The 27,951-nt window shown below is 47.0% G+C and overlaps 2 protein-coding genes across 14 annotated transcripts in view; one reads left to right on the forward strand and one right to left on the reverse strand.

Moving 5' to 3' along the window:
• Positions 1-3,929, reverse strand: part of PDHX (pyruvate dehydrogenase complex component X) — a 704,575-nt gene extending 700,646 nt beyond the window's left edge. The window contains exon 1 of the mRNA XM_085643496.1: positions 3,733-3,929. Coding sequence (XP_085499622.1) covers positions 3,733-3,853 — 121 coding nt within the window. The 5' untranslated portion in view covers positions 3,854-3,929. The remainder of the gene's footprint in view (positions 1-3,732) is intronic.
• A 371-nt stretch (positions 3,930-4,300) lies between these two features.
• APIP (APAF1 interacting protein) overlaps positions 4,301-27,951 on the forward strand; it is a 205,371-nt gene continuing 181,720 nt past the window's right edge. For 8 of the 13 annotated variants that reach the window (XM_085643499.1, XM_085643498.1, XM_085643504.1 and 5 more), the window contains exon 1: positions 5,155-5,281. In XM_085643499.1, coding sequence (XP_085499625.1) covers positions 5,234-5,281 — 48 coding nt within the window. In that variant the 5' untranslated portion in view covers positions 5,155-5,233. Of the gene's footprint in view, positions 5,282-27,951 lie in introns of all 13 variants that reach the window. The other 5 variants (XM_085643500.1, XM_085643503.1, XM_085643502.1 and 2 more) reach the window with 5 other exon arrangements.

The following is a 27,951-nucleotide window of genomic DNA, read 5'->3' on the forward strand; positions in this document are numbered from 1 at the left end:
TTCTGGTGCTTAATAAGGAGCCTTAAAAAAACAATAGCTAAAAAGCCTCACATCAAAGCTCAGTTTGAAAATTTTCACCATGATGACATGTCTCAGAGGTTTATTTCCGGATAACCGAAGGCAGTAAAATATTTCAATGAGAGTTTCACTATTTTTGAATCTTTCTTTCACTCTTCCTTGCTCTGTTTCACTTCTCATTTTCTCTCTCTTCCTTTTCGCAATTCTTTGTTTATTGCATTCTTTCTTCATCTATTCCCCCCTTTCTTTAACACCTGACTTTCTTTCGTCCTTGCCTTTCTTTTATTGTCTCTTTTAATCACTCTTTCCTGTTCTAATACTCTACTCATTTATTCCTCCTGTTCCTAATTTCTTCCTTCTTCCCTTTCTTCTTCTCTTACTATCCCCTTTCCTTTACACTTCCTCTTCCTTTTTCTTCCTCTTCTCTTTGTTCCTGTCTCTCTCATTCATTCTGTAATTTTTTTCATTAGCGTTTCACCGTCACCTCAGAGGTTTGCTAATGGGGATGGTGATAGTGAAATATTTACTTGCAGAACACAGTGAAAGTCTACACATACCTATATTAACCTTGGTTCATTGAGGCAGGGTCATTTTTTTTATCAACAAGAGAAATTTAGGGCAATTCGACAAATAATGATGGTCTCTTGGGCCCCAGCTCTCATGAGAGTAGTGCCATCACATGGGCTGCATGACAAACAGAACATACATCACAGTGTGACTGTCAACTCTCAAAGCAAATTCATAACGAAGAGTTAAAAGACAAAACTGGTCCTTGTGTGTCACACAGATAAACCTTTCCAGATATGGCTCTTCTGCCATAAATGGTGTTTGTACACTACAACAAGACTTGGTGCTCTAGAAACAGTGTTTAAATGGCTTGGCCTTTTGTGCTGGTATCTCATTCGCATAATAGGCAGTCGCTCAATATGTTTTTTGGATCAGAAGTAGCTCTCACAATTGAAAAGGTTAAATACCCTTGGTTTAGGGTCTCAAACATTTTCTATAGTGAGAGCTACTTCTGATCACTGAAAATCATTGTGAGCTACTGAAGGCTAAGCCACTTGTGCATTGTTACCAAACGCCCCAACGCCCAGCTTCATTGACTTTAAGCCTAATGTCCATAGAACCAAACACTATGGTTTGAACAAACTACTTTGACTAGGGCCACTATGACAGGACTGTCACGTGTGTCAGTGAGAGAGTGGTCTTTGGAGATGTATGAACATGTATGCGTATGAATGGGATATATGTTTATGTGTGAATGAGATCCTGTATCATATACTTGTGGCACAGGACATACATTGTGCCGTATGTGGCACTGTTACATGTATAACACAAAGATACAAGCATTTTTTTAGTGCAGAAATTTAAAATGAGAAAAAAGTTCTGCAAAAAAGGTTCATAGTATGAAATATTTTTCTGCACTTTAAATTTCTCCCACTCAAAATAATGGCTGTATTTTTCAGTTATAAAAATGACACTGTGTCTACCAGCCACTGGGAGTAAGATGTCTGCAGTGTGTAAATCTTTGAAATGGGAGAAAATTAAACTGAAAAGTTAACTTTATGTTTATATGGTTTCCATAAAACTCAACATTTAAATTTACTCCCATTTCAAAGTGTCATATTTACAAACAGCAGACATCTTGCACCCAGTGGCTTGTAGACACAATGCCATAATAATAACCGAGAAATAAAAGCCATGTGTGTCAATAGTTGAAATCTAAAGTGAAGATATATGCTTCATAAAATATTAAGACGTAATTGACTTAATTGAAAATGGAGAAAAGCATTATCTCATTGTTTAATAGAAATATTTGTGTCCACTTTAAATTTCTCCCTTTTGGAAGAAAAAAAAAATCACTGTGTTTTTCAGTCATAAATATTGCAGAGTGTCTACTGGGCACAGTGAGCAAGAGACCCGCTTTTTGTAAACGCAACAATTTGAAATTAAGTTAACTCTTCAATTTGATTTTCTCCAATTTAAAAACGTTGAGAAACATCATTTTGGTCTCTTGCACCAATAAAGAGTTGACAAGGGCTTTAATTTAACATTTATATACCTCAGTGCTTCAGTTCTTGACCTCTGTGCCCTGGGTCATAAATCTGACTTCAGTACTTCTCATTATCAGGCCCTGCTATATGCAGCCTGAAGATAATAAATACAGTCTTCCCTTAACTTTAAAAGGAAAATGTGGTCCTGTGCAGCATTCTACTCAGGACCTACAGAGATCAGCTGCAGAGTGCCTCAGGTTCCTTCCTGAGCCCCACCTTCTTCAATATCTACATGGTCCTGTTTGCCCTTCCTCATGAAACCTCAGCATTATCCTAGACTCTTCGCTCTAAATGAAACGATAAATCAACGCTGTCTTGTCTTCCTGCTTCCACGCACTTCAACTGCAGAGCGAGATTTTCAGGTGGATCCCACCAAGTCCAGGAAAATGGTCGTCAATGTGCTTGTCAACAGCAGACTCGACTACGGAAACGCACTCAATGCTGGCACCAACCAGAAATCTACTAAAGACACTGCAGAACATTCAGAACGCCTCTCTCCGACGCATCCTGAACGTTCCATGCCGCAGCCACATCACCGGCCACCTGAGAGACCTTCACTGGCTTCCCATCAACAAAAGAATCACCTTCAAGTTCCTCAAGCACGCTTACAAAGCTCTCCACATCACCTCTCCTTCTACCCCCCCACCAGACAGCTCTGATCCGCCCAACTGGTCCTAGCCACCATCCCACAGATCTTAAAGACCACAGCTTGAGGAAGCACCTACTCCTACCTCGCTGAGAAGATCTAGAACTCCCTGCCTCTGCACCTCAGGGAATCACCACCAATGACACAATTCAGGAAAGATCTCAAGACCTGGCTCTTCGAATGAATTGCAGATCCTCCCCCCTCATACCCCAACACTAAGCACCTTGAGACCCTAACGGGTGAATAGTCACGCTTTACAAGAAACTTGATTGATTTAAAAATGAACTCAAGGCTGTGAGCTACTCTGAAGGTGTCTGTGAACTAATGGAAGCTCACAAATTGACTGGTTGGGGACACCTGGTTTAGTCAGTATGTCCACTTGTTTGTTTATCCTTAAATAAGTCCAGCTACATGTCAATGTTTGCTCATTACTGCCAAGTATTACACAACACCAAAAACATAAAGCTATTTTGACTTGCATTGCCTTGGTCACCCGTTTACCTACTTCTATATTACTGAGTGACTTCTTAAAATGAGTCTGTTAAATTGACCTTTTGTCCTGAATTTTGACTCTGTGCTCAAAAGTTATAGTCACTGCCAAGCATCTGACTCCATGCCAGGTGGTCACCCTAACATCATACCACTTGGAGTTAGTACTCGCAGCCTCTTAAGAGTCTTGAGTCTCACATCCTCCTGTCGTTGTACACACATACTCCCCGAGTGGAAAGCTCCACTTCCATTCATGCCCTAACAGCCCGGAAAGCTCTACTTCCATTCATGCCCATACAGACCTCAGTGAATCTACACCCAGGTGCGCCCTTACTAGTCAAGTATCCTCCAATACTCCTCACACTTTCCTGTCGCAGGTACCGTGTCAATTGAATTGCATTCTATTTGCATTTAAATATAGGCTACTGGCCTAGCATTGAACCAGAGCTCTGCAGACCTCACATCTTCCTGCAGCTGTCACAGCCTTCTTCTAGCACCACTTCAGTGTCCTTCCCACCACCTCACCTTGCAATGTACCCCCGCTTCTCAGGAACCTACAGCCGCCTTGGCGAAGGCGCGGAGCCGCGGACAGCATCACCTTCCATAGCCCGGCTTTGCCCAGCCTGAGGGTAAGGGAGGCCGCCATCTTCCCCTGACCTCGGCCACCACCAGCGGGGGCACCGTCAAACAGTGAAATGTCAGGGAGCAGGCTTGCGCGCCCGCCGTCAGGCACGTATCAGAGCGGTAGCCATCTTTAAACGGAGAGCTTACTGAGTCAGAGTATTCACCGCTACATACTATTCTTCAATTTTGGCTCATAAGTATATTAGACTTTTGCAGTAATCAAATAGTAGTCTATATTTTTATAACAACTATAGAAAACCGTGGAAATAAAAATACTATATCCTTGTAAGAAAATACTTTCTGTAGATAGTACGTATGTTATGAATGTTGTAATTTTAATACGCTATTTAGAAATAATTATTTTGTAGCACTTCGAAAACTTTCTCTCACCCTACGCCCTACCGTCCGCCTCATGTCGTTAGCTTACTTGACATGCCATGGTTATTTTTGTCCGTTTTCTCTTTTTCTCACGTACCTATACGGTTATTTTGAAAAGGAGTGTTGCTCAGCCCCTGCAATAGAGGGTATACAGAAACAAATATTTATTTGGTTAACTGGGTGCAACTTTTGAGTTTGTCTCCTTAAAAAGGTACATATATTCGCTTACTTTTATAACTGATTGCGATACTAAAGAAAATGCCTAGTCATAATATTTATGAACTGTTTATGGTAGTAACGTTTATTCAGGCTATTTTCGACATACTTATAGTTTACATTCTTTTTACAGTTACCATACCATTCTTAGTAACTATGGAAGCTACTCGTTGATAATAAATTATCTAACAAGACAAGTGTTCCCGTCTTTTCTGGCTTCCTGTCAATATGTCCACAGGCTCTCATTGGACACATGCGCGCTCGTTGGTAGTATTGTTTATTATGGTTTTCAGTCTGTACATTCAGCAGGCGTGGCTTCGACGAAATAGGGAATAAGCGGAAGACTTGCTGCAAATGGGTAGAACTAGTCTTTTTTTCTTTTATATCACCTGTAAGTCGCTCTGGAACAAAAGTTTGTCGTCTGCACTGTAGTAGGTAATAGAGAAAGATGCTTCCAAAATATTTTAAACTATGTAGCATAGTTCAAACATGTTTTTATTTATATTTTCATATTTGATCTCAGATCATTTTTTTCCGAACGTGACTCCATAGATAAAAGTATTTTCTCAGACAATACATTCTAAAATAAAATATCCAGTCCTGTTTTGGGGTTTTTTCCGACAATGACTGCATTTACTATGAACTTTTGCCATTTCAAGATGTCTGTCCGGTTAGCTATCGCCAATTTTCGTGCTGTATTACTGTCCTATTTTCCTTTCCATGCTCGTTTTGTGGGTACTCGGTGTGGCCTGGGAGAGAAGGGTGGAACATCAGCTGTATCCAGCCGCAGCCTCTCTACCTTAGCAGCATGTATTACTGCAATGGGGACAACTGCAACCAGACTGACAACGCCAAGGTAGGTGACCCGGGAGGCAGGAGCTTCACAGGCTTTCTTTGAACCGTGGTTGCTCTACACGATCCACTGGTGGGTTAGTAGGAAGTTGGTGTGGAGAGCTTGGACTGGGTATCGTACTCTCAGGGTGATGATATGCTGATCCCGAAAGTCCTTTTCATTTGTTCTAATGCCACACTTATCCACTGCTTCAATAGAGAGGTGATATGGGACACACGTTTTCCATTGGCCCTGATTCTGCAGTGAAACTCCTCCCAAAACACTTATAAAGGCGACTGTGTGTTATGTGGAAGTTATGGGAATGTTTTTCCTACCCCACACTGCATTAGGTGTTTTGCTCTAATTATCTCCCCATGCCATTGTGGCTAGGTGGGTGCTCCTCTTAAGGAAAGAAGTATGGCCTTTATGTATCAACACATATCTCTATAAACATAATGGTTAAAATTCTCTGATACGTCAGGCCCTACATTGCAACCCAAAAGGTGTGCATCATATCTACATTAGCTAACACCCACTCAGCAGGAGATATCACGTTTATTTTCTTTTTTTCTGCTCTAGAAAAGGGGACTGACATTGCTCTAAAACATTTGTTGCAGAATTTCGAAAAATAATCTGCAGTCATTCTTTTAAAATGCATCCCAGTATCTGCAGAGGAGTTCAGCAACATACATGCCTGTCAACCGGTCACATGTCACCAGGGTGACATGCAGCCAGCCGGTCCTGTTGTTTTCTAGCCTGCTGCAGTAGGTGTGCTGTGATTTGTAGCATTGTAATTGAAAAGTAGAATTTCAAGTACAATAATGCTTAGGACTGATGGATGAAATACCAAGGCAAACTGAACGTCAACCCTGTGACCCCAGTCAGTAGGCAGCTGTCCAGGGACCTTATACATATTCATTGCCTGACGGACAAACATAGCCTGCTTTAAAAGTCTGCTGTATCAGCAGAGCATTATTACTACTTAAAAACCCACAGACTTAAAATGTTTGATGGCACTCAACTATTTAAACATTTTGTAGTGTACAATAAGCGTATTCAAATGCCTATAAAGTACGACAGACACCCAGTTAGCTGTCATTTTGCAACGTGTCATTCATCACACCCTCAGCTATTCTTGGCCTGGTAACCAAGAGCACTTTACGTTCTCTTTTACGTTGATATTTTTCCAATATGTAGTACAATGTATAATAAGTTTGGACTTTCTGAAACTGTAATTCATTACACGGGGCTCCATTGCAGTTATGTGAGTGAGTGTGGCAGTTTATACCGTGCTCACTATGTACCCTCCTTATATCCTGTTCCGTACTTTTAACTGTTAGTGTGACGCAGAAGTGTAGCACACCTTATCAAATTGTTTGTCTAAATTGTTGCAAGTACAATTAATTTTATCCATATCAGTTCCATTAACTTCATTGAAACAACCATCATCAATAGTATGTATTATACAAACATATTATCTATTTAGTAAATAATATTTCAGAACTCTCTAACCCCTTGTGCTCTGCAATTGCCAAGAGGGGAAATGTTGGTGTTATACAAAACGCCCCAAATACACACATTCATTCTGTCTAGTCACCCTTTATCGTTCATACTAGTTCAAACTTTTCATCTAGTACTAGTAATGTATTGCATGCTGAGTCTCGTAGACTCTTCATTATCTTTGAGAAAGCTAGACTATAAATCATAGAAAGCAACACACATTTGGCCAAAACAAAACCGTCTTGAAATATTACATATAATATGGAGCATCTTGGTGGTTATGATCCAAAGGCTAGGCACATTTAATCATTGGTTTCCAAAAAAGTGCATGTATGTATTCTTTAAATGTTAGAACCCACACTATGCGCCATTATTTTCAGTTCAAATATTAGTCATGAAGAGAAGTATAGTTAATACCTTTAAATGTCATCCATGAGTTGAAGATTGCTTCCTCATTTGGTCGTGCATACCAGACATAGTGAGCACTCAGGTTGCAAAAGACTTATTTTGGGCGAAAGTCCGCCAAGCCATTTATAATTGGTTCGCCTTATTGTCACACTAATTTCGTTGCTCCTTATTCTTCAATAGTTTTCCTTGTTCCAGCTTGTTCATCTTGTGTTTGTCCCTCCCTTGTAGCATAGCCTGTTTTCTATCGCTCCGATTAGTTGCTTATGTCCTACCAATGCTCACTTTTAGGGACTAATATTTTTCTTTTTGCTTAAGCACTTCCTGAGAGCTACCAGCTCTCTCCCTCCTGTTCTTCTCTCCTGCCATTTTACCTCCCTAGCCCACTCCCTGTTTCTTTCCCCTCCGCTCCTCCATTGCCTCCCATTTCCTCTTTAATTTTTTTAAAATTATTATTATTATGGGGCGGAGGGTATGACCAGCCAGCAACTGCAAAAACAAAAAGATGTTTTGCTCTACTTATTGTTCATTTTTAAAAATGTAATGATCAGTAAACTAAAAGAAATATGATGCCTGCATCATTTTGTAGGTGTGCATGCCTACAAAGTAACTTGGTTGGTGCAGCAGTGTCATTGCACCCTTTCTTTTTTAGCCATGCTGAACAGCATCTTACGAAAATGCATTGGCAAAGACAATGTCCCAAATTTGAGACCTGTTGGTCTTGCCAATGCTTGTTCTACAAATGTCAGTCTCAAAGAAAAGCACTGCACTTGACTTTTAAATTCTTGTCTTGAGAAGATTAGGCATGTAAAATATGTGTGGTGTCTATTTACATGTTTGTTGTTGCAGAGACCTGATAAGGTCCATTTGTAGAGCAGTATTTGTAATGCACTTTTAAAAGTAAGCCTGGAAGAGTAATACAGATAAATTCTTTAAAAAAAAAAACGAAATCACCCCTTCAGGTTTTGCTGTAGTGATCATTTTTTTCACTGCTTTTTTACAGACGGGACCTTGTTGACCTAATGTTCTAATATGCAGAGTGCAATCAAAGCGCTGTAGGTAGAGGTTGTCTAGTTACAGAAATGTAATGAATGTAGCTTAACAGTACGCCATTCACATGGTATACTGGATAATTTCATTGTTCAAGTTATCTCTTTTAATAAAAACTCACACGTTACCTCTGGTGGTTGAAAGTCGGTGTTTAGTCCTAGTCAAAGTTTTGCCTTTGGAAATAAAAAATATTATTTTTCTTGAAGTTGAAGAACTTTATTAGGGCAAGCCCGGGAGGTGTCGTCAATAAGGGATCAAGAGGCTTATGTAATCTCTTTAATGGTTGTTCCGTGGCTGTGTACTTCCCACCAAAGCGGTCAGAATAGGGAAAACGTCGAAGATTAAGTCAATGAGGTTGCATCTTTTTCACGGAAAACTGGCAAATTGTTCTGATTCTTTAGAGGTGAACATTTAATAAGTGCCCACATATACTCGGAAGCTACTAGTTAAAGTACCGACTTCTGTTGTTTTCGATGTAATGACGTTAGGTTCCAAGAATGGATTCTGAGGTCATGGTTGTTCTGGTGATCGAATGTGGGATGTAGGAGGATTAAAATGTTAAGGACCAGGAGAGAGGTAATTGCTAAAAACAGAGGCAGACGCATTTATTAACCGCTGTATAACTCCAGGGGAGATTAATAATGCTTTATTCATCAATCACCTTGAACAAGTGTATTGATCTCAACAATGTAGCAACAGGCCTGCCTGGACAAGAACTCAAGCAGCCCTAGTTACCAAATGCCGAAGCGGTGTCAAGCAGGAATTCTAACTAAATCCATCAGATGAAAATTTAATTGAAGCTGATAATACAGAGGATAATATATTACCACGTTCAATATTGCGGGAGTGACTGCTGGTTTGAGCACTTTTTAGGTCTCGGCTAGCGAAGGCTGCGCTTGCGCAGTCTCGCTCGTGAGATTTAATGATTTTGAGAAGTGGGGCTTGAACCCGCCCCTCTTCTCCCTCTTCTCCATTGGCTGGCCTCTTAAATGCTGGTCAGCCATTGGAGAAGAGCTTTGTCTCTCCAAACAAGCCCCGTCTTTTTCGGATTCGGGGACGCGTTTTTTACTTTCTTTCTCTCCACTGGAATGTAAACATTCCAGCCAATGGCAAGGGGAGAGAAAGAAAAACACGCACCGCATCCGAAAATGCCGCTGCGTTTTTCTCCGAGGCATTTCTGCTTGACCTCGGAGAAAGGCGGTGGTGTTCATGGCGTCATATGGCGTATAATGAGGCTTGTTTGAGAGGATACGGCTGCCCGGGCTACAGCACTTCAGGAAGAGTCACCACTGATCCACGACCTTCTGAGAGAGGCAGAGGGGTGGGCACGATTCTTCGCTGAAGATAAGTGAGGGCAGACCGCTCACTATCGTGTGAAAATGCTGTCTCTGTGTGGCTGGCATTTTATGTGGCCAATTACTGAGCAGGAAACCCAGGTGCTCACAATACAAATGACTTTGATGTCGATTTACAGCTACCTGGTCAGCAAGTGGGAGTTGGGGGTGGGGAAGGCGATTTAAAGATGTCTGTCTATTGAGTCAAAGTTGGGGTCCCGAGAACAGACTGTGACGGGCGTGAAAGATGGGCCGGTTCTGGGGGTGATGGGAGGGGCCTAGTCGCGGACCGGGTAGAGTGGGAGCAGTGGGCCAAGATAACGTGTCTCTGCGCGGGGGTGAGTGTGTGGGGGGGTATTTTGTGCTAGTGCAGACTAAAAGGATCTCCTAGCTCGTCAAGTGTCACGTGTGATGTGTAACCCCCATCTCGGACCACTACGATTATTCGGTATTCAGTATTTTTACAGCAGAAGGCGTCATTGGAAAGAGGCAACATTCATGAGTTGGTGGCTGTGGCCTCGATCGTACATCAGCCGGCGCCTGACATTGCGACAGATCCCGCCCCAGCCCATCGGGCCTTTAAGAGGCACCAGCCTGGTCCCAGGTGACCGAGTCCATTCACCAGGGGTCTTGCTCGTACACGTGCAGAGTCTGAGGCGAGTTATCCTACAGTGACTTCCGCCCTGGGCTTTCATTTCTCAAATCACTCCGTTCCGGGGATGGTAGCTCTTGTTTGCTTCAGTTGAAACAATTGGTCCACCACCCCTAATCGGGCGACTTTTAGAAGGAAATCCCACACCCAAAAAAACAGTAGCCTCCCGAAGTGGCGTAGAACTTCCTGGCAACCTTGTCTTTGCTGTAAAATGTTTACCCTGCAAATTGCTAAAAAAAATCTTTGAGCATATTTAATTCCATCCGTACAACTCTGAAGTGGCGCCATTGCAACTGTGGGCACAGAATCCTAACTTATAAAGTGCTGCGCGTTAAAAATAAATAAACAAGAAGCAGGGCTGTCTGAATGTCTCGGAAATAACACAAAGCCACTTGACAGCTTTGTATCTTACAAAGGCAGGGAGGGATTAAATTCTTAAACTTGTGAAATGCAGGCTTTACTATGGAAACGTGTTTTTTTATAGTAATTTGCCACTGGTAATGAACTGTTCGCAATGACACATAAACCACTACACAGATCTTTCTGTGACATGCAAACAATTGTGAATCCCGTGTGAGCCATCTCAGCATTTCATCCTTTTCATGGTGGCTTTTTTAACCGAATATGTTGCACGGCATGCAGAATTATCCTACATAGCCAGAGCCTGTCTTAAATAATCGGTCCGTGTGCTGGTGATACACACGTCTGTCTTGACATAACCTCTCCTGAAAAGTTGAACTTCTTCCTAAACCTGTGCAAAAATTACAAGACTGTCCAACCTGCCACCACTTGAAACACAATCCTTTAAAATGAGTTTCTCCTCATCGAGCCCTCCGCTCGACCTCGCCTGTACAATATTGGCTTGGATCCATTGGCGAACTGGATTAGAAACAGGCAGACTTTGGCAGGGTTTCATCCCGGACAAAAGACCACATGTGCAGTTTCAAGGGAATGATTTCTAAAAATCTTCACTTTTAGCTAAGATTTCTTTGGAGGCTTCGTTGATATGTTCCTTAACAGGCTCTCCAAATCCTCGTCCAATCTCTTGGGTTACAAGATGCTTACTATGGGAATTCTCCTCTGACTGGTCTTCCCAAAATATATCTAGCCCTCTTAAGGCAATTTCACATGTAGTGGTTTGCTTCCGCAAAGAGACCAAAAAAAGTGCATTAATTGCAAGGCCATGATTACCCCCCACACTCCCCCTCCATCTTCTTTCCCCAAACAATGCCCATACTCTTAACTAAATGTACCTTATGAGCTCAGATCGGTTCGGAGTACGGGGACTGTGGCACAGTCCTTTTCAGGAGTGCAGACAGAATTTGGAAATCTCTCTCTCTCCTAGCATTTGCACCTGTGCGCCGATATGCACCTTTGAGAAGGAGCTGAAACTACCCTTTGAAAGAGACCCCCGATCTAGTCCTGATATCTTTCTCTCTGACTTCACCTCCACATCCCGTTCCATTCTTTTCCTCCCCCATTCCTTCCTCAGTTCCTTCATCCATCAGCTACCTTCTTGTGACATCTATGGAAATATCTTCTCCCCTTGATTTTACCCTCTCTGAGTCCCCCCAAACTCGTGATGAATGTACGCAGTTTAATATTTAGCAGTTTGATGCACAAGCGATATTTTTTGTTGTAATTTTATATAACTAAATGCCTGTCATTGTGTAACTTTTGTATTCGTCCTAGTACAGCACTCTAATTCCTACCTACCATGTTTGTAGGTGGCTCTATGCGTGGGTGGCTGTCTGTGTGTGGGTAACTCTGTGTGTAGGTGGCTCTGTGTTGGTGGCTCTATTTGTGTGTGGGTTGCTCTCTGTGTAGGTGGCTCTGTGTGTGTGTGTGGCTCTGTGTGTGTGGGTGGCTTTGTGTGTGTGGCTCTGTGTGTGGGTGCAAATGCAATAGGTCTCGCATTTGAGAGAGATTAATCTATTGACATTGTAAATAACAATGCCGTTTCTTTAAATGTTTTAAAAACAGAAACATTAACAAAAATAATGTCATGAGCAATGCCAATAGCTCTAACTTTAACAATGCCGAGACCATTGCATTGTAAATGCTTGTTTGACATTTGAATGTGTCATTGGTTCTCGCGCAACTTTAGGAATCCTCAAAACACGCATCTTCAGGAGACACATATTACAGTAGAGTGGAGCGCACCGGTCCCAGATGTGCCGCCATATTCGAAACACTGGCACAATTCACAGTCTAGTGTTTATACTAGACCAATATGTCTTTACGCCTTGATTCATAATACATGCTGCCATGGGTTTTGTGGTTGAGGAAAGCAAATAGCTCAGTGAAAAGATTTGGATCCGAATAAAAGAAAAGGTGGTTAAGTCACCCTACATTAAAACAGATAGAAAATATTCGGGAATAAGAATTTTTATCTATTATTTCAGTGTTTACAAGGTAAGAAAGTTGTTTCTCGATTATCGTTCGCCTCTAGGCTCATTATCTTGCCTAGTGTACTTATGGTTGACAATTATTTGTTTTTTTCCTTCGCAAAGTTCCTTTATTAAAGCATTTTTTCCCAAATAACTACAGAGGAAAAAATGTATTTATGTTAGTGTGTTCAAGGTTCAGTGGTGAAATAGGGACAGTGAACTCGCCCTAATATTAGTCAGAGTGTATACTCTGAACAATTCAATTACTGAAAAGAGCACATCAGAATCGACAGTTTCAAACCTTAAATATGCTGCACAGAATTTTACCATCAGCCCACCTGCAGTTTTCTGGTCGTATGCAAGTGAACCTGTTTTAAAAAACGCTGGAGTGGAAGAACTATTTTTAAATTATATCACCTCAATGGATGAGAAGAATGCCCTGTCAGCAGACCGGAAAAAAGGGATTTTTACTGCATTCTTTTGGTCCCTTGGGCCTCATAGTATATTCTCAACAATCTAAAAAGGTGGTGGTGGTCAATGTTAATGTATTGGGGGCAACAATTCTAGATTTGTATACTTATTATACGCCTAAAGTTTGTATTGGTAAAGCTCAATACAAATTCTTTCACAGAAAGCGGGGGACAACAAAACTGTTTGAGCTTGTTGCCGACCTGAAGAAATTAGTGTTGGATTGTAAATTTAGAATCCTACATGACAACCTAATTAGAGATCAGGTAGTTATGCATGCACATAATCCTGCCATACAAGAATATTTATGGGTTAATGGGGATTCAGCGATTGCTCGTAAGACAGTATGATCTAGTAGGTGTGCTGGGTCATTGAAACAGGAGGCGAAGAAAAATGAGATTCTTAGTAAAAATTAAAATAAGATAGAACACCTAAACATGTTTTAAGAGACACAAAGACCAGAGAAACAAAACAGGTGTGACAATAAGTAACACCTAGCTTTTAGCAAATATTGTCTTGCTGCCAAACAAAGATGTAGCAGTTGTGGAATGATAGGGCATTTCGCTAAAGAACATAGAAGGAAAAGTGAACAATTAAGTGTGTGACTGAACCTATATGTGAAGCGGATGGTGACAGCTCGGTTGCGGACAACGAATCTGGTGACAAAGTAACCAATTTGGTTAGGAGTTCTGTTTTGAATATTCATGATAAAACAAACGAGTCTAAACCTGAGTGTTGGATGGCGATCGGGCAGGTGCCTTTGAAAATTTATACGGACCCTGGATCTTCATATACCAAATTCAATAAGGAACTTGGGAGGGGGCATGGTCAACTGCCGAGGGAGATGGCCGCACGGTAGCCGAGCTCCGTCGCGCCACTCCCGTAATCTCAGTTTAAAAATAGTGTGCCCCGGCCACCATCGCCTGATTTCGTGCCTGGCAGTTCCGTACCTCTGGCGCAAAGTCTGGGCCATGTTTCGCTGACATCCGAGGCTCCGGCGAGGGGAGGCGGGCGCTGCTCCGCAGCAGAGGCTCATGCTGCTCGGTGCGCGCCCTCCTCCTGCCTGGGCGTGCACGTAACTCTACACCGAGGTCGTGGCGTGAAGGCCCGCATACCGCCGATCGGGGGCCAGGCCCTAATCCGCTGCAGTACTGTGCGGGAGCTGTCTCTGCTATTGCCCCCGCACCTTGAGGGCTCGGAGTCCCACTCCCCACGGCTGGCAATATCTTTGGGCCCATGACCTACCACTACGCTGCTACGACGCTGACAACGTAGTGCCGCGGTCTACACTCCGGAGCACCAGTCGCCTCCACACTGCGACGCCTTTAAAAGGAGTAGCTAGACTCCACGACTAGCGGTGAGTCTGGACTTGTAAAGTTCTACTTGGGCCCCGTAAAACTTCTACGCCCTACGCTTTGGCCTTCTGTGGGAGTTGGGGGTATCATCTTATCGCTGCTCCTACGGACTTGAGCTTGTGCTCCCTCGGTCAACTGGAGGGGGGGCGGACATCAGGTACTCCGGCAACCTGTCATCTCTGTAAGGGACCGGGTGGCCCACACATAAGTATTCAGCTGTAGGTCGACCCCACCTCCTCTGAACTTGTGGCCACACGTTGCCTCTGTGCTGCTTACATCCGGATCCCTACAGGCGGGAAGGGAGCACCCAGCCGGCGGAAACCGACAGGCTGGTGTGGGATTTATACCCATGGCAGGCAGTGGCAAGTAGCCGGTGGGGCTTAGCCTACCGCCCTCATTTCTCATTCCATTGACTCTGCACCACTAAGATGGCGACCGGCCGTAGCGGTCGCTGCAATGTCCAGGCCAAGCTCGATGTTTGAGTGGCATAAGAGCCAAGAGGGGGAACAACCACACCCGATGCCCCCCGGGGAGCAAACGGGGCCTACCTTGCAGGACATTTTATCTGCCATAACGACCATGCATACCTCCCTTGAGGCCAGCATCGCCACAGTAGCCACGAAGGTGGCCCTGATTAAAGCAGACATGAAGAAAATGTCGGATCTCGTTAGGGCCATCGAGGAAACTACTAAAGAACTGAAAGCCGACTCCGACCTCCTCAAGAGTCAAGTGTCCGAACTCCAAAAGGCACAGGAGGCCCTTACCCTGACTATGAAGGCTGTATGAGACGCAACAACGTTTGGATCCTGGGTGTGCCGGAACAGGCGGAGGGGCAAGCGGCCGACCTCAAAAGTGGAGGAATTGATTCTTCAGCAGTTCCAGCCACGGGGTCTATCCAATTGCTTCTCAATCAAGTGCGCACATCGTGTCCCCGGAGGCAGACCTAGGCCTGGGGCGCCTCCCCGACCTCTCTTGGCAAGGGTGTTCAATTACCGCGACAGGGATTCTATTTTACAGACAGCAAGGGCGGCCCCACCAATAGTCATCGACAATAGCAAGGTTACTTTCTTCTTTTTTTTTTTTTTTTTTTTTTTTTTAAACTTTATTTTGAAACTTTACAGTGAGCATACAGCTGTAGACCAAGTCCGACCAAGAGTTCACATTTTCAGCAACGTAAATACAGAGGAGGCAGTGAGGAGATACATAGATGACATGGCAGACAGTGCAAATATAACAGTCCCAACCAGGCACAGCAGCAACCCCCACAGGCGGACACTCACAGAAGCTACTATCACGCCGACCTCGCCCCGGGGGTCTCCCTCTTGGTATGTCCAGCAACAGTAGTACGCCCGGCAGAGCCGAGTGGAGACACACCAGACCCATAGCGCACCCAGCAGAGGACCTGCAGCCACGATCCGGGCCACCCTTCGTCCGAAACCCCTGGAGCCCCACGACCACCGGGCTCTATGCAGTGACCTATTTGCCCGCCTCGGCCTCCCCCGCCAACAGATAGCATCTCAGCGGAGCCCAGATGTCCCTAGGCCGGGACGTCGGCGGCATAAGCTCAGAGAACGTGCAGTTCTGTTCTTGGCAGTAGGTAAGATCCCGCACCCAGTCCTTGAATTTCGGGGCCCTGCCCCTGCCCCAGCGACACGCAACTCTCCTCTTAGCCAGCAAAAAAGCGAGCGCGATGAATTTGCGATGTGACGCCTGTATTGGCTCCACATACCCCAGCAGGGCCAGAAGAGGGGAGGGCACTACATCTGTGTTGATCATTTTAGAGAGCGCTTCAAACACCTGACACCAATACCGATGCACTTCTTCGCAGGCCCAGGCCAGGTGCAGGAAATCCGCCCCAGGGGCCCGGCATCTATCGCAGCAGTCGTTGTCTCGGAGCCCATAGCTGTGAAGCCTGACAGGTGTGTGGTATAGTCTATGAATGTATTTGTAATGTATGATTCGGAACCGGCTGCTGGAGGAAATGCGCTCCGTCTGTAACAAGCAGAATCGCCATTGTTTATCCGTCAACGGGGCCTGTAACTCCCTGTCCCATTTTTCCCTAGCTGCAAGCTGCGGCTCTGGCATTAACGAATGTACCGACCCATATATTTTGGAAACCAATTTAGGTGGGGCGTCGTCGGTTAGGATGCGCTGTAACGGTGCCATCTGCGGGGGCTCCCGTGAAAAACTGGGCGCGAGCGCCCGTATCCCCTGCCTAAGCCGGATATAGAAAAAAACGTCAAGCGGAGAGGGGTCCAAGCCCTCATAGAGGTGTTCCATAGAGCGAAATTCGCCATTGTGATACAGGTCCCCCCCCCAAGTCGCGACATGGATGGCGTGAAGCAGCTTCCGGAATCCCGCCTCCTGCAGCAGGGGCATACTTGGGTGGTAAGTAAGGGGCAGAAGCGGTGCGTACAACAAGTCGTGCCCCAATGAGGCAGCTAAGTGATTCCATGCTGACACTGTGCTGAGCACCGTTGTCGGCGTTTTATCTCTTCCCAGCACTGGGATATAAAATGCGCCCTCCACGGGGATTGGGTGAGCCAGCGAATGCTCAGCTGCGAGCTGCGGCATATATCTGGGCTGCCGTATCCAGAAGTATGCAAAATGCGCCTGGGCTGCCCGATAATACAGCTCAAAATTGGGGACACCAAAACCGCCCTGATCATACGGCCTGGTAAGAATTTCCCACTTGAGCCGGGGCGACTTACCACCCCAAACTAGTCTTATGAGCTCGGTGCGGAGTCGCTTAAAAAAAAAAGGCACCAGGATGGAATGGGATATTCAAAAACAGATACAGCAGTTGCGGTAGGATTATCATTTTAATCAACGATGCTCTGCCTGCCATGGACAAGGGCAAGGCGATCCAGCGAGTAACGTAGTCCGCAATGCGGGTAATTGATGTGCCATAGTTGGCCCGCATGAGCTCCTCCCTATTTTTTTCTATGTGTATACCCAGGTATTTAAAATCCCCCTCGCACCAGGCGAGGGGGAAGTCCAACCCGAACCGCCCAGTGGAGGCCGTGAGGGGGAACAAACACGACTTACTCCAATTTATCTGGACCCCGGAAATCACACCAAAGCGGATGAATTCCCTAAGAATTGGGTTGAGATTATCCTTTGGGTCGCGTATATAGAGAGTGATGTCATCCGCGTACAGAGATATCAATATTTGTCTCTGGAAACATCTCAGCGCCTTCTCTTTGTGATGTTGCCGCAGTTTCGCCGCCAGAGGCTCCATGGCCAGGGCAAACAGCAAGGGCGACAGAGGACACCCCTGCCTGGTGCCCCTGGTGATGGGGAAAGAAGCGGAAAGCTGACCGTTCACCAGTACTTTGGCTGTAGGAGCAGTGTATAACAACTTGATCCACGAGATAAAAATGTCCGGAAACCCCATGCGTGCCAGCACTTGGAACAAATAGTCCCACTCTAAGGAGTCGAACGCCTTCGTGGCGTCAAGGAAGACTGCCGCCATTGGCTGGTCGTCGTGCACTGAATTCAGAATCGAAAAGAAAGTGCGCAGGTTATGGGATGTAGCCCGACCAGGCACAAACCCGGCCTGATCAGGTAAGATTAGGTTAGGGAGAAGCAGATTAATGCGAGCAGCTATAAGTTTAGCTAGGATTTTCGCATCGCAATTCAGCAAGGACAGGGGTCGGTAAGAGTCGCAGTCATTAGCCGCCTTCCCTGGCTTAAGAAGGGACGTGATGAGGGCCACGCGCATCGAGAGGGGAAGGTGGTCCACCTCCAATGCGTCTTCATGCACCTCGCGCAAGACCGGCGCCATAAATTCGATGTACGTCTTATAAAATTCAATTGGTATCCCGTCCAGTCCAGCGGCTTTGCCCGAGCTCATATGCATAATAGCCTCGCGCACCTCGTCCAGCTCGAAGGGAGAGCTCAGAAACTCTCTTTGCGCGTCGCTAAGCCACCCCAGTGATACGTCATCAAGATATTCGTGCAAGCGCAGTTCCTCCGACCTGGCCGAAGTGTACAAGTTGCGATAGTGTATAACGAACGCGTTGAGTATGTCCGCGGTATCTCCATATAAGGCACCGGCGTCCCCTACCACCTCCATGATAGTGTTATTCAGCCGCAGCAACCGTACTGTTGCCGCCAGAGCCTTCCCCGGCCTCTCGCCCTCGCCGTACCGATGGGCGGTCCAATGCTTGCCTCTAAATTTAGTTTCCCTAGCGGCTTCGGCCATATACTCCGAGAGCTTCTCCCGAATACAAGCTAACACCGCATCATTAGGGTTGTCAGCCACCGACGCCTCTAGCGTCTTCAGGTCAGTTTCCAGGGTGCGAAGTCGTGTGGTGATACTCTTCAGTACCCCGGACCCCTTGGCGATGCAGATGCCCCGCAACGTCACCTTGAACGCATCCCAGATAGTTTCCACATCTTTCACAGAGTCCTTATTGCGCTGGAAGAAATCTAAGCATTCTTCCCTAAGTTCCTCCTGGAAAACAGCATCCAGCAGCATCGTGGGTTGTAGACGCCAGGCCGTCCGCGGGGGGGGCTAAGTCAGCCGCCCGTAAGCTGACAAGCACCGGCGCATGATCCGAAAAGGTTCTCGGGAGGTGGTGTGCTCGAGCCAGCGCCGCATGAAAATGTGGGGCCAGGAAGACGTAGTCCAGCCGTGCCCAGGATTTCGCCTGCGCCGTGAAGTGCGTACCTTCACGGTCTGCAGTGTGTAAGTGTCTCCACGTGTCAATCAAGTGATGCTCCTCTATTATCTCTAAAAGCGCCTTTCGGACTGGGTGTAGTGGTGTGAGGCTGGGTGGGACCTGTCCATTGGAGGATGGAGAGTGGTGTTGAAATCCCCTCCCCATATGAGGCGCTGTGTGCCTATGCCCACTATGAGGGCGCCAAGGTCTGCAAAGAAGCGTGGGTCGTCCACATTGGGGCCATAACAGCAGACCAAGGTGACTGTCCTATGTCCCAATCTTCCCCACATCAGGCAATACCTGCCCTGGCTATCACTCTTGGTGCCTGACAAAGTAAAGGGGGTCCCCTTTTTCACCAGTATTGCAACACCACGAGCGTACGAAGAATAGGAAGAAAAGGCAGTATATTGCGCCCACCTGCCGGCAAAAGTAGGAGCGGCCTGTGCCTTGAAGTGTGTCTCCTGCAGAAACGCTATGTGTACAGCATGGCGATCCAGATAAGAAAGGATTTGTCTACGCCTCCTAGGGTCCCCCAGGCCTCTGACGTTCCAAGTGAGTATGTTCAAATCATTGTCTCCCATAGGAGGGCAGAGACAAACAAGAAATAGCGTGCCCTGGTAAAGGGACCACCAACAGTCTCCTCCCTCTGGTCATACCTGGCTGCAACCCCACTCCTCCCGCGCAGAGGCCGCACTACCAGCGAGCAAACTCAAAGCGCTGGGCACAATAGCATCCATCTCCAATAACTACGCACGTTAGAGAGCTCTCTAAGGGGGCACTACCTAATCCTATGGCAAAAACCCATGTCAACTTAGCGAGTAATATCACTGTAATGGTGGCTTCGCCCAGCATTGTACCATTATTGTCAAACAACATTGTCCCTCCGCCCCGCCCCATAGACACCCCTGTCTTGTATCTCGCATCAATTGAAATTGCAACTCTATGTATAGGCCTAATACAATCCCCACTACAGCATTCGAAAACAGAGACTCGCATACCCACCCAGGAATGGGAGCCCAGGGGCCTAACCAGTACCCTAGTGCATCCTCCACCCCTATAACAGAGACAGGTCATCAGTGACCCCAGTGCCGTCATCCGGCAGGTCGCGGCTAGCACTGTAAACATTAAAACCACAACACCCAGGTAGGCCACAAAAAAGCCCAGAGAGGACTCGAAAGGACCTCCCCCACCCCTCACCCACTGAAGCAGCCCCAACTTGCCAGAAGATACCCCCCCCCCCCCCATACCTCCCCCAACACTGCCCACACAAAGCTCAACAGGAGCAACATAGTCCGATCGTGCATAGGGGTACACCCACCAGGGGACCTCCAGGGGCGCACAGATTCACCCTCTACCACCCACTCCCGAACAGCAGCACGGGAAGGGGAGAGGAGGTTGCCTGGAATACTTTACCAACCGCCGACCGGCAACCGATCCAGGCAGTCACGATCAGTCACAGCACTGTCACAGAGGGGGGCACGGATGGAGAAACACTAGAAGAGATGTCAGCAGCACCCCCCTCGCGTGCAGGGGACAGGCCCTGGAGAAAAGCAAACTAACAGTTATTGTTCATCCCTCAGATCAGCATCCTCCACGTCTGGTTGCGCCGCCCTAGCCCTCCGAAGGATCTTCAAGTAGTCCTCCACTTGTTGCGGGTTCGTAAAAAAATGTTGCTTTGCTTGATGAGTGACTCTCAGCTTCGCCGGATATAGCAGCGCGTAGTCAATTTGGAGGGCACGGAGTTTTTTCTTGACCTCCACGAATTTACGCCGCTGTTCCTGGACTACAGGCGTAAAATCTGGGTAGACGGTGAAGGTGACACCCTCGCAGGAAAGATTTTGATTCATGCGTGCGGCTCGCAGTGCAGCATCTCGATCCCGATAGTTCAAGAGCCGGGCGATGATGGGCCTAGGCGGGGCCCCAGGACGAGACCGCGGCCCCAGGGAACGGTGCGCCCTCTCAACAATAAACTGCTTCGAGAATGTCTCAGGGCCGATGGAGGCCAGGAGGATCTTTTCCACGTACTGTTCCATGCGGCCAGTGTTGGTGGATTCGGGCACACCTACCACGCGGATGTTATTGCGCCGGCTGCGGGCCTCCAACTCCTCATTCTTGGCCGCTATAATTTTAAGCACATTGTCCATTCTGGAGAGCTGCGTGGTGTGAGAGGCCGTGGTGTCATCGTTATCGGAGATCCGCCGCTCAGCCTCAGTCAGACGGTCCTCGTGGGCATCTAACTTCTGCGCAAACGCATCCATGCGTGACGAGAGGCGGTCCACCTTGTCGACTATGGTGGCAAAGCCTTGTCTCATCTCCCGCATCATCTGTTGGAGGTCCGACGGTGGAGAGGCCGCGTCCACATCCGGGCCCCGCGGGGCCTCTGCATCCGGCGCAGTTCGCAGTCCCACCTTAGCCGTCGGGGCAGCAAATGTAAGTTTCGGCTGCTTGTTATCTTGTTTACCCATCCTGGGCCTGCGGCGGGGGGCCAGCGCCGGGCGAGAGAGAGCGAGGCTACCCTCCGCAGGATGCACTTGAATGGCGAATCTCAGGGCGCGGCGTGCGCGCAGCCGGTGCCTGCCTGAAAGAGGGCCCAGGCAAGCCCTCCGATGTAAAGGGCGGCAGCGGGGGCCTCCCCGAGGCCACGTCAGCCTGCACCTCCCCACAACCGCCAGCAGCGCCTCAAGCGGGAGGGAAAGGGCCCTAGGGCAGGCTCCCACCACCACAAGTCAGCCAGGGGCCCTCGGGTCAGCGCTCGCAGTCGCGCGGCAGGAGCGGAGCCCACCACCGGGAGGCAACAGCTACCAGGAGCCCTGCTGCAAATGTTCCTAGGGCTCTCTCCACTAAATCCGCGCCCAAGCGCCAGCACCCAGGCCACAGGTGCACGCAATCCGGCAATTGTGCAGCAGCGCCACATGCGCTGCACGCCAACAGTCCAGGTGAGTAGCCCTTAGATCACGGGGCACAATAACCAGCAAGGTCGCAGCGCCTAGCAGGACAGTCCTCGGCGTCCAGCAGCAGCCCCATAGAGATGTGCGCTTCAGTCAGCCACGCCGCCAGGGGGGAGAAGGGGGGGCCAGACAACCCCCAGTCGTCGCCCCGCAAGCTCCCTCTAGAATGAGTGGTGGGGAGGGGGTCCGGAAAACCCACCTCCCGGATAGGCCCACGTAGCGTCGCAGGCCCCGGCCGCCACACAGCCAGTCGAGGGGAGGGGGGGGGGGTCACCCGCCGCGGTCACCAGTCCAATCCTCGGCCCCTGCGGCCGCTGAGCCTCACCGGGATCCCGCCAGGCACAGGACGCGTCTCCAAGTCAGGCAGCTCCCGTCAAGCCTCGCATAGATGCAGCCTCCACGGGGCACGTTCACCTGGGCTCCGCTGCTCTGGCTCCCTCGCCGGGGCCCACCCGCCGCATGGCATGCCCCGGCGTAGCGTAGAACAGCGGTCCGGTCGAGCGCTCCACAAGACTGCGGGCAAGGGCGCCGGCCACCTCGCGATGTCGATAACAGCGTTCTCCCGCGGCGTACAGCCTCCAAACTTCAATCGGAGCCGCAGGAGGGGAACAGGCACATCTATCTCCGATCAGTGCAAGGAAGGCGGTCAGGGAAAAAGGATAAATGTCGGATTAGCCATCCAGGCTGCAGGAGCCTCACAGGAGTGCGGCCATACTGCGTGCGCGCCCTCTAGCGCCCCCAGCAAGGTTACTTTCTTGCCCGATTTCACCCTGCGGGTCCAGAAACAGCAACGCAGCTTCCTGGAAGTGAAGCGTGCCCTGAGAGATCAAGATATCAAGTATGCTATGATGTTCCCTGCCAAGCTATGGATTGAATCTGAGGGTAAACTATGGTTCTTCACTAGGCCTGAGGACGCTTGGGACTGGCTTGAGGGTTGGAGAACTGTTCGCAAGCGATCCCACAGGTATGAGGGCGGAGCTGGGGGCCCTGGCGGCCGAGGACACCGGCAGGGGTCACCGCCTGTTGATGAATCGTCAACTCAAAGCCCGTAAGGGAGAGGTGCACGGTGCTGCAAGTATGAGTGTCGGCCATTGGAGGTGGAGGACCTCCTCAGCGCCTTACATATAGGCGACGACTGCCCTTGACTGCATAATTCCGCATTTTGTCTTGCTCATTGTGTATTGTGCTTACATAGATTCTCTATTTATAGCTACCTTGTTATGGGAGTGTCGATTCCGTTGCCAGGTAACCACAACAGGCTCATAGTGATCGTTTACACTATTTACCCGGAGTTAGCTGGCCATGGGGATCACCGTTCTTATTTACAGTTGCTCTAGGGAGTGGGGTTGTTTCACTTTCCCCGAGCTGCTAAGCGTGTGTGACATGCACTCTGCAAGTTGGAGAGGCGGGAGGTTCTTTTCCCATCAAGCAGGGAGGCAGGGAGGGGGGATGTCGTTGGGGTGCGGGTGGCAGGAGGAAGGTTGTTCTTTTTATTTTGTATATGGTACTTGTGCAATGTTGTTTCTTGCTGTGTCTCAAGTAGTTGGGTCCACTGGGTTTATACGACATCGCTATCTCACCTCCGCTCTCCACTCACATCACTGGTTTCAGCCCTCATGGTTAGGGGCCGCAATTTCCATTCCCGAGTGGGCATCCGCACTATGGCGGGTAGCTCCCTGCGTCTGGAGTTCTCATACTCCTACACATCGCATTTCATCCTCGCCAAGGGGCTGCAGCGGCTGCTTAATGCATCCCATCACCAGATCTTTGACACTGCATTAATCTAGTTCCAGTACACTCATGGGGTCAAACCTTTTGCTAAAAATACTAACGTGGAACGTTAACGGCTTGGGGGACAAGATCAAGCGGGGGTAGTTCTGCAGTACATTAAACATCAGACACCGGACATTGTACTGATTCAGGAGACACACCTGATCAGCAATTCATGCGGCGCACTGAACAATTTTTAATAAAAAATAAATAAATAAGGAACTTGGGAGGGACAAGTTTGTAAAGAAAGTGGGTGAAAAACTATTGAAGTCCGGAATAAACCTATAAGTATATAGCTGTGGCAGGATTGACATGATCGGGTTTAGGTGGTTAACATTTAGATTTAAGGAATAGACAGGCTAGAGTCAAATTTTATGTTGCTAAGCATGGACCACCTGTGCTTGGTTCATTTGACCGATGTAATTTACACATTGTGCTTGTTCCAAACAGCCAGGAACAAGTCCTGGTGATTGATGAAGGGATACAAATGAGTAATGTGTTGACCAAAAGCTTTCTAAAGGTTTTCAGTTGTAAGCTAGGAATTTTAAAGGATTCAAGCACAAGATTATCTTAGAAAATGATGCAAAGCTCAAAGTTCACAAAGTACGGAACATTCATTTTATGGTGAGGGAGGAAGTTTCCAAGGTACTTCAGAAGTTGATAAATTGTGGGGTCATAGACCCGATTGATGTGTCAGATTGGATATCTCCTTTGGTCGTAGCCAGACAGAGTAATGGTAAAATGTGTTTTTGTGTTGATCTACGCCACCTAAACAACAATATTTTAGTAGACCAGTTTCCATTATCAAGTATTAATGAAATGGTAACGTGCCAGAGGAACTTAGTGGTTTTTCACTATGAATTTATCATTAACGTACCATCAAATAACATGATCCTTGGATTCTAGAAAGTTAACATCATTTGTCACATCTGTGGGTTGTTTTCAATTCAAGCGTATGCCGTTTGGCTTAGTGTCAGCAGCTGCTGTTTTTCAAAGATTAATGTTTCTGTTTTCCGGAAAATAATGGGGTGTAAAATCTTTCCAAGTTGACATTTTTGTTTTAGTTGTCCTAGGAAAGAGCATAACAGGTTGATGACATTTTGAGCATTCTATAGGCTAAGGGTTTGGCTGTAGAATTTTAAAAATGTAAATTTGCTGAGAACAAGGTTTCTTATCTTGGGCACATGGTCAGTATAGAGGGTGCATGGCCAAAGCCTTTCTTGGTGAGTGTAATAATTGTCTCACTGGCACCAATAAGTAAGAAAACGTAAGGCGGTTCCTTGGTATGGCGGAATACATTACAAAGTACATTCCAAAGTTTGCTGAGAAAACATATTACATAAGGCAACTCATAAAAGGTGAAAGTAAGTTTGAATGGTCTTCACAATGTGAAGAGGATTTTTGTACGATTCAAATAAATATTGCTAATGCATCTGCACTCATATGTTTTGATCCAAACGCAGATTGCATTATCACACCGGATGCGAGCAGTAAAGGACTGGGTGCTGTCTACTCAATTGGATAAGCGCAACAAAGAATGTGTGATTGCTTATGCATCAAGGTTTTTGTCGCGTATTGAAGAGAAATACCCTACTATAGAGAGACTAGCTGTGCTTTGCAATTAAATCATTTCTGGGCTTTTGTATGTGGGAAACTGTGTACTGTCCAGTGTGATCACAAGCCTTTAGTGAACATTTTAACTACTGAAGGGAGGATAAATGCATCAGCCCGAATAGCTTGTTTGTCCATGCGCATGCAATACAACCAGTAAAAATGTAGTATGTTCTCAGCAAAGATAATGTTGTTGCAGACTTTCTATTTAGGATGCCCATTGACATGGAAGCATGTGAGGATGAAAAATGGAATGAATTTCAAGTGGCTTTAGTGCATGATGGTGGTAAACCAGCTGTCAGTGAAGAGTTAACTGAAGTGTATGAGAAATATAAAGTGTTACAGTCAGTCAAAATTTGGGTGAGGGTTGGCCGAGAAAGTGTGTCCTAACTCCATCCATTAAAACTTTCTGGGACGATAGATTTGATTTATCCTTAGAAAATAATACAATTTTAAAAGCATGAAAGGTAGTTCCTCTGGATATCTTGAGAGATACAGTTTTAGGATTGACACACGAAGGACATGTTGGAACAAATTCAATTGTAAAAAACAAATTGTTTTGGTGGCCAGGAATAGATGTGGCATTAGAAAGATTCGTAAGAAACTGTCCAAACTGTTAAGCTGCAGACAAGCCATTGCATAATTTATGACCTGCAATGAGTGACTGTTTAATTCCTTAGAATCCTTCTGAATCTGTGGCCATTGATATTGTCGTGTCTTTTGGTAGTTACCAGAAGTATGTTTTGTTTTTTATCGATTTATTTACCACACAGTGAAAGTAGTAGATAAAGCAGATATTGATGCAGTTTTGGAATTTCTGGATCAAATTTTCACCTTCAAGGGTACTCCTGCTAACATTTTGAGTGACAGTGGGGTACAATTTTGTTCCCATCAGGCAAATTTATATTTTAAATGCTTTGGAGTGAAGTATAAAACTACCTCTCTGTACAATCCTTTGGGGAACAGAATGGTAGAAAGCTTCTACCGGGAATTCAAAGGTGTGATTCAATTGCCAATGGCAAGCAATGAATATTTGGTAAAGTGGTTTGGGCTTACAGTGTCACAAAAAATGAGGCCACAGTAGTATCACCTTATGTTGTGATTAGAGGCTGGAATCCCTGAACGAGATTCACTCCTGGTTGGTTATTCGGCATGGGTGTAGAAAAATGGTCAATGTAAGATGTACAGAAGAATATGATGCATTGTCATGAAAGAAGTGAGGCGTATTATGACACTAAGGGCCTTATTGTGAGTCTGGTGTCCTCGGACTTCCAGACTTATGGTGAGGCAGTGGTCTTCAACCAGCGACATTACGACCTTCGAGGTCGTGCCGCCCTGGGACCGCTGCCAGGGGACTGCCAAGCATATTATGACTTTCCTCACGCCACTGATTTTACGATGGTCTTTCCTCCATGAAAACAGTGGCAGACCTGTGCTTTCCTGCCAGCCACCGCCAGGAGAGTCATCTGGGCAGTCCACAGTCCCGGTTCCGGTCATGAGCGGGGGTCGCCGGCTGGGACTACAAGCCCCAGCATTCCTAGCGGCGCGAACGCCCCCAACGCCGCCCACGCACGCCGCAAAGCGCCAGGAGGTGCTTCAAAACAACGCAGGGCTCCCGCAGCGTGGGACACGCGCGGGTGTGCCCGGGCCAAGGGTGGCCCGTCTGCGCCTGTCAGAGCCCAGAGGCGGCCGGGCTGGGCCATCCCTCATTTAAGTGCAACCCCAAATACATCAAGGTGAGTCAAAACCTATCGTACTTGTCACTATTACAAGCACCGATAAGCTCCGAAGCATGGGGAAACGTATTGGAGGTCCAAGCCTAAACCCACGGACTACGACAAGCATTGATAGTATGTTCTAGAGAGCAGTCAACCTAGTCGTAAACGAAATAGAACTAACTGAGAGGCGCATGTCGTTGGGTCTGGCAGCGCGACCATGGAGCCTCGCTGTTGGGGAAGCCCTAGGCGACAATGATGATAATCCAATGGCACTTAATACACAGACTGCAACGCCCAGTACCCAGCCACTAATAAGATCTAATGACTGCAATAATGAGGATGTATTGGCGGCACCTTGTAATGGCGCTTCGAATGGTGTTGCCCTTCCTATAATTACATCAACAGGTGCAATACGGAAAAGGAAGCCAACCAAACCAATTTTCTCCAAGAAGAAACAACCGCCCCGCGTAATCCATCCCTGCGCAGCTATTAGCGCATGGATCCAGGGCTCTGTAAACGCTCCTGGCAGTGCCGCGACTGATTTAGTAGCGGAGCCAACACAAACTAGTATAATAACTTGCTCCATCAGTACACAAACTGATGTTGTCATGCCCTTCTCTACCAGCTGCGGACCGGGTGAGGCCTCAGTCAATTCCATTATGGACACTGTATGCGAACGCTTTAAAGACATTGTGGACAAGAACTTTTCCGCTCTTTGCCGACGATTAGATTATTTGGAGACATTGTCAGACAAGTTAAACTCCCAAATAATTGCCCTTAAAACTACTACACTACATGGACTGAATTCTAATCCTGTTGGTGTATC

This window comes from Triturus cristatus, chromosome 3_1 (genome assembly GCF_964204655.1).
Source record: "Triturus cristatus chromosome 3_1, aTriCri1.1, whole genome shotgun sequence".
Lineage (NCBI taxonomy): Eukaryota > Metazoa > Chordata > Amphibia > Caudata > Salamandridae > Triturus > Triturus cristatus.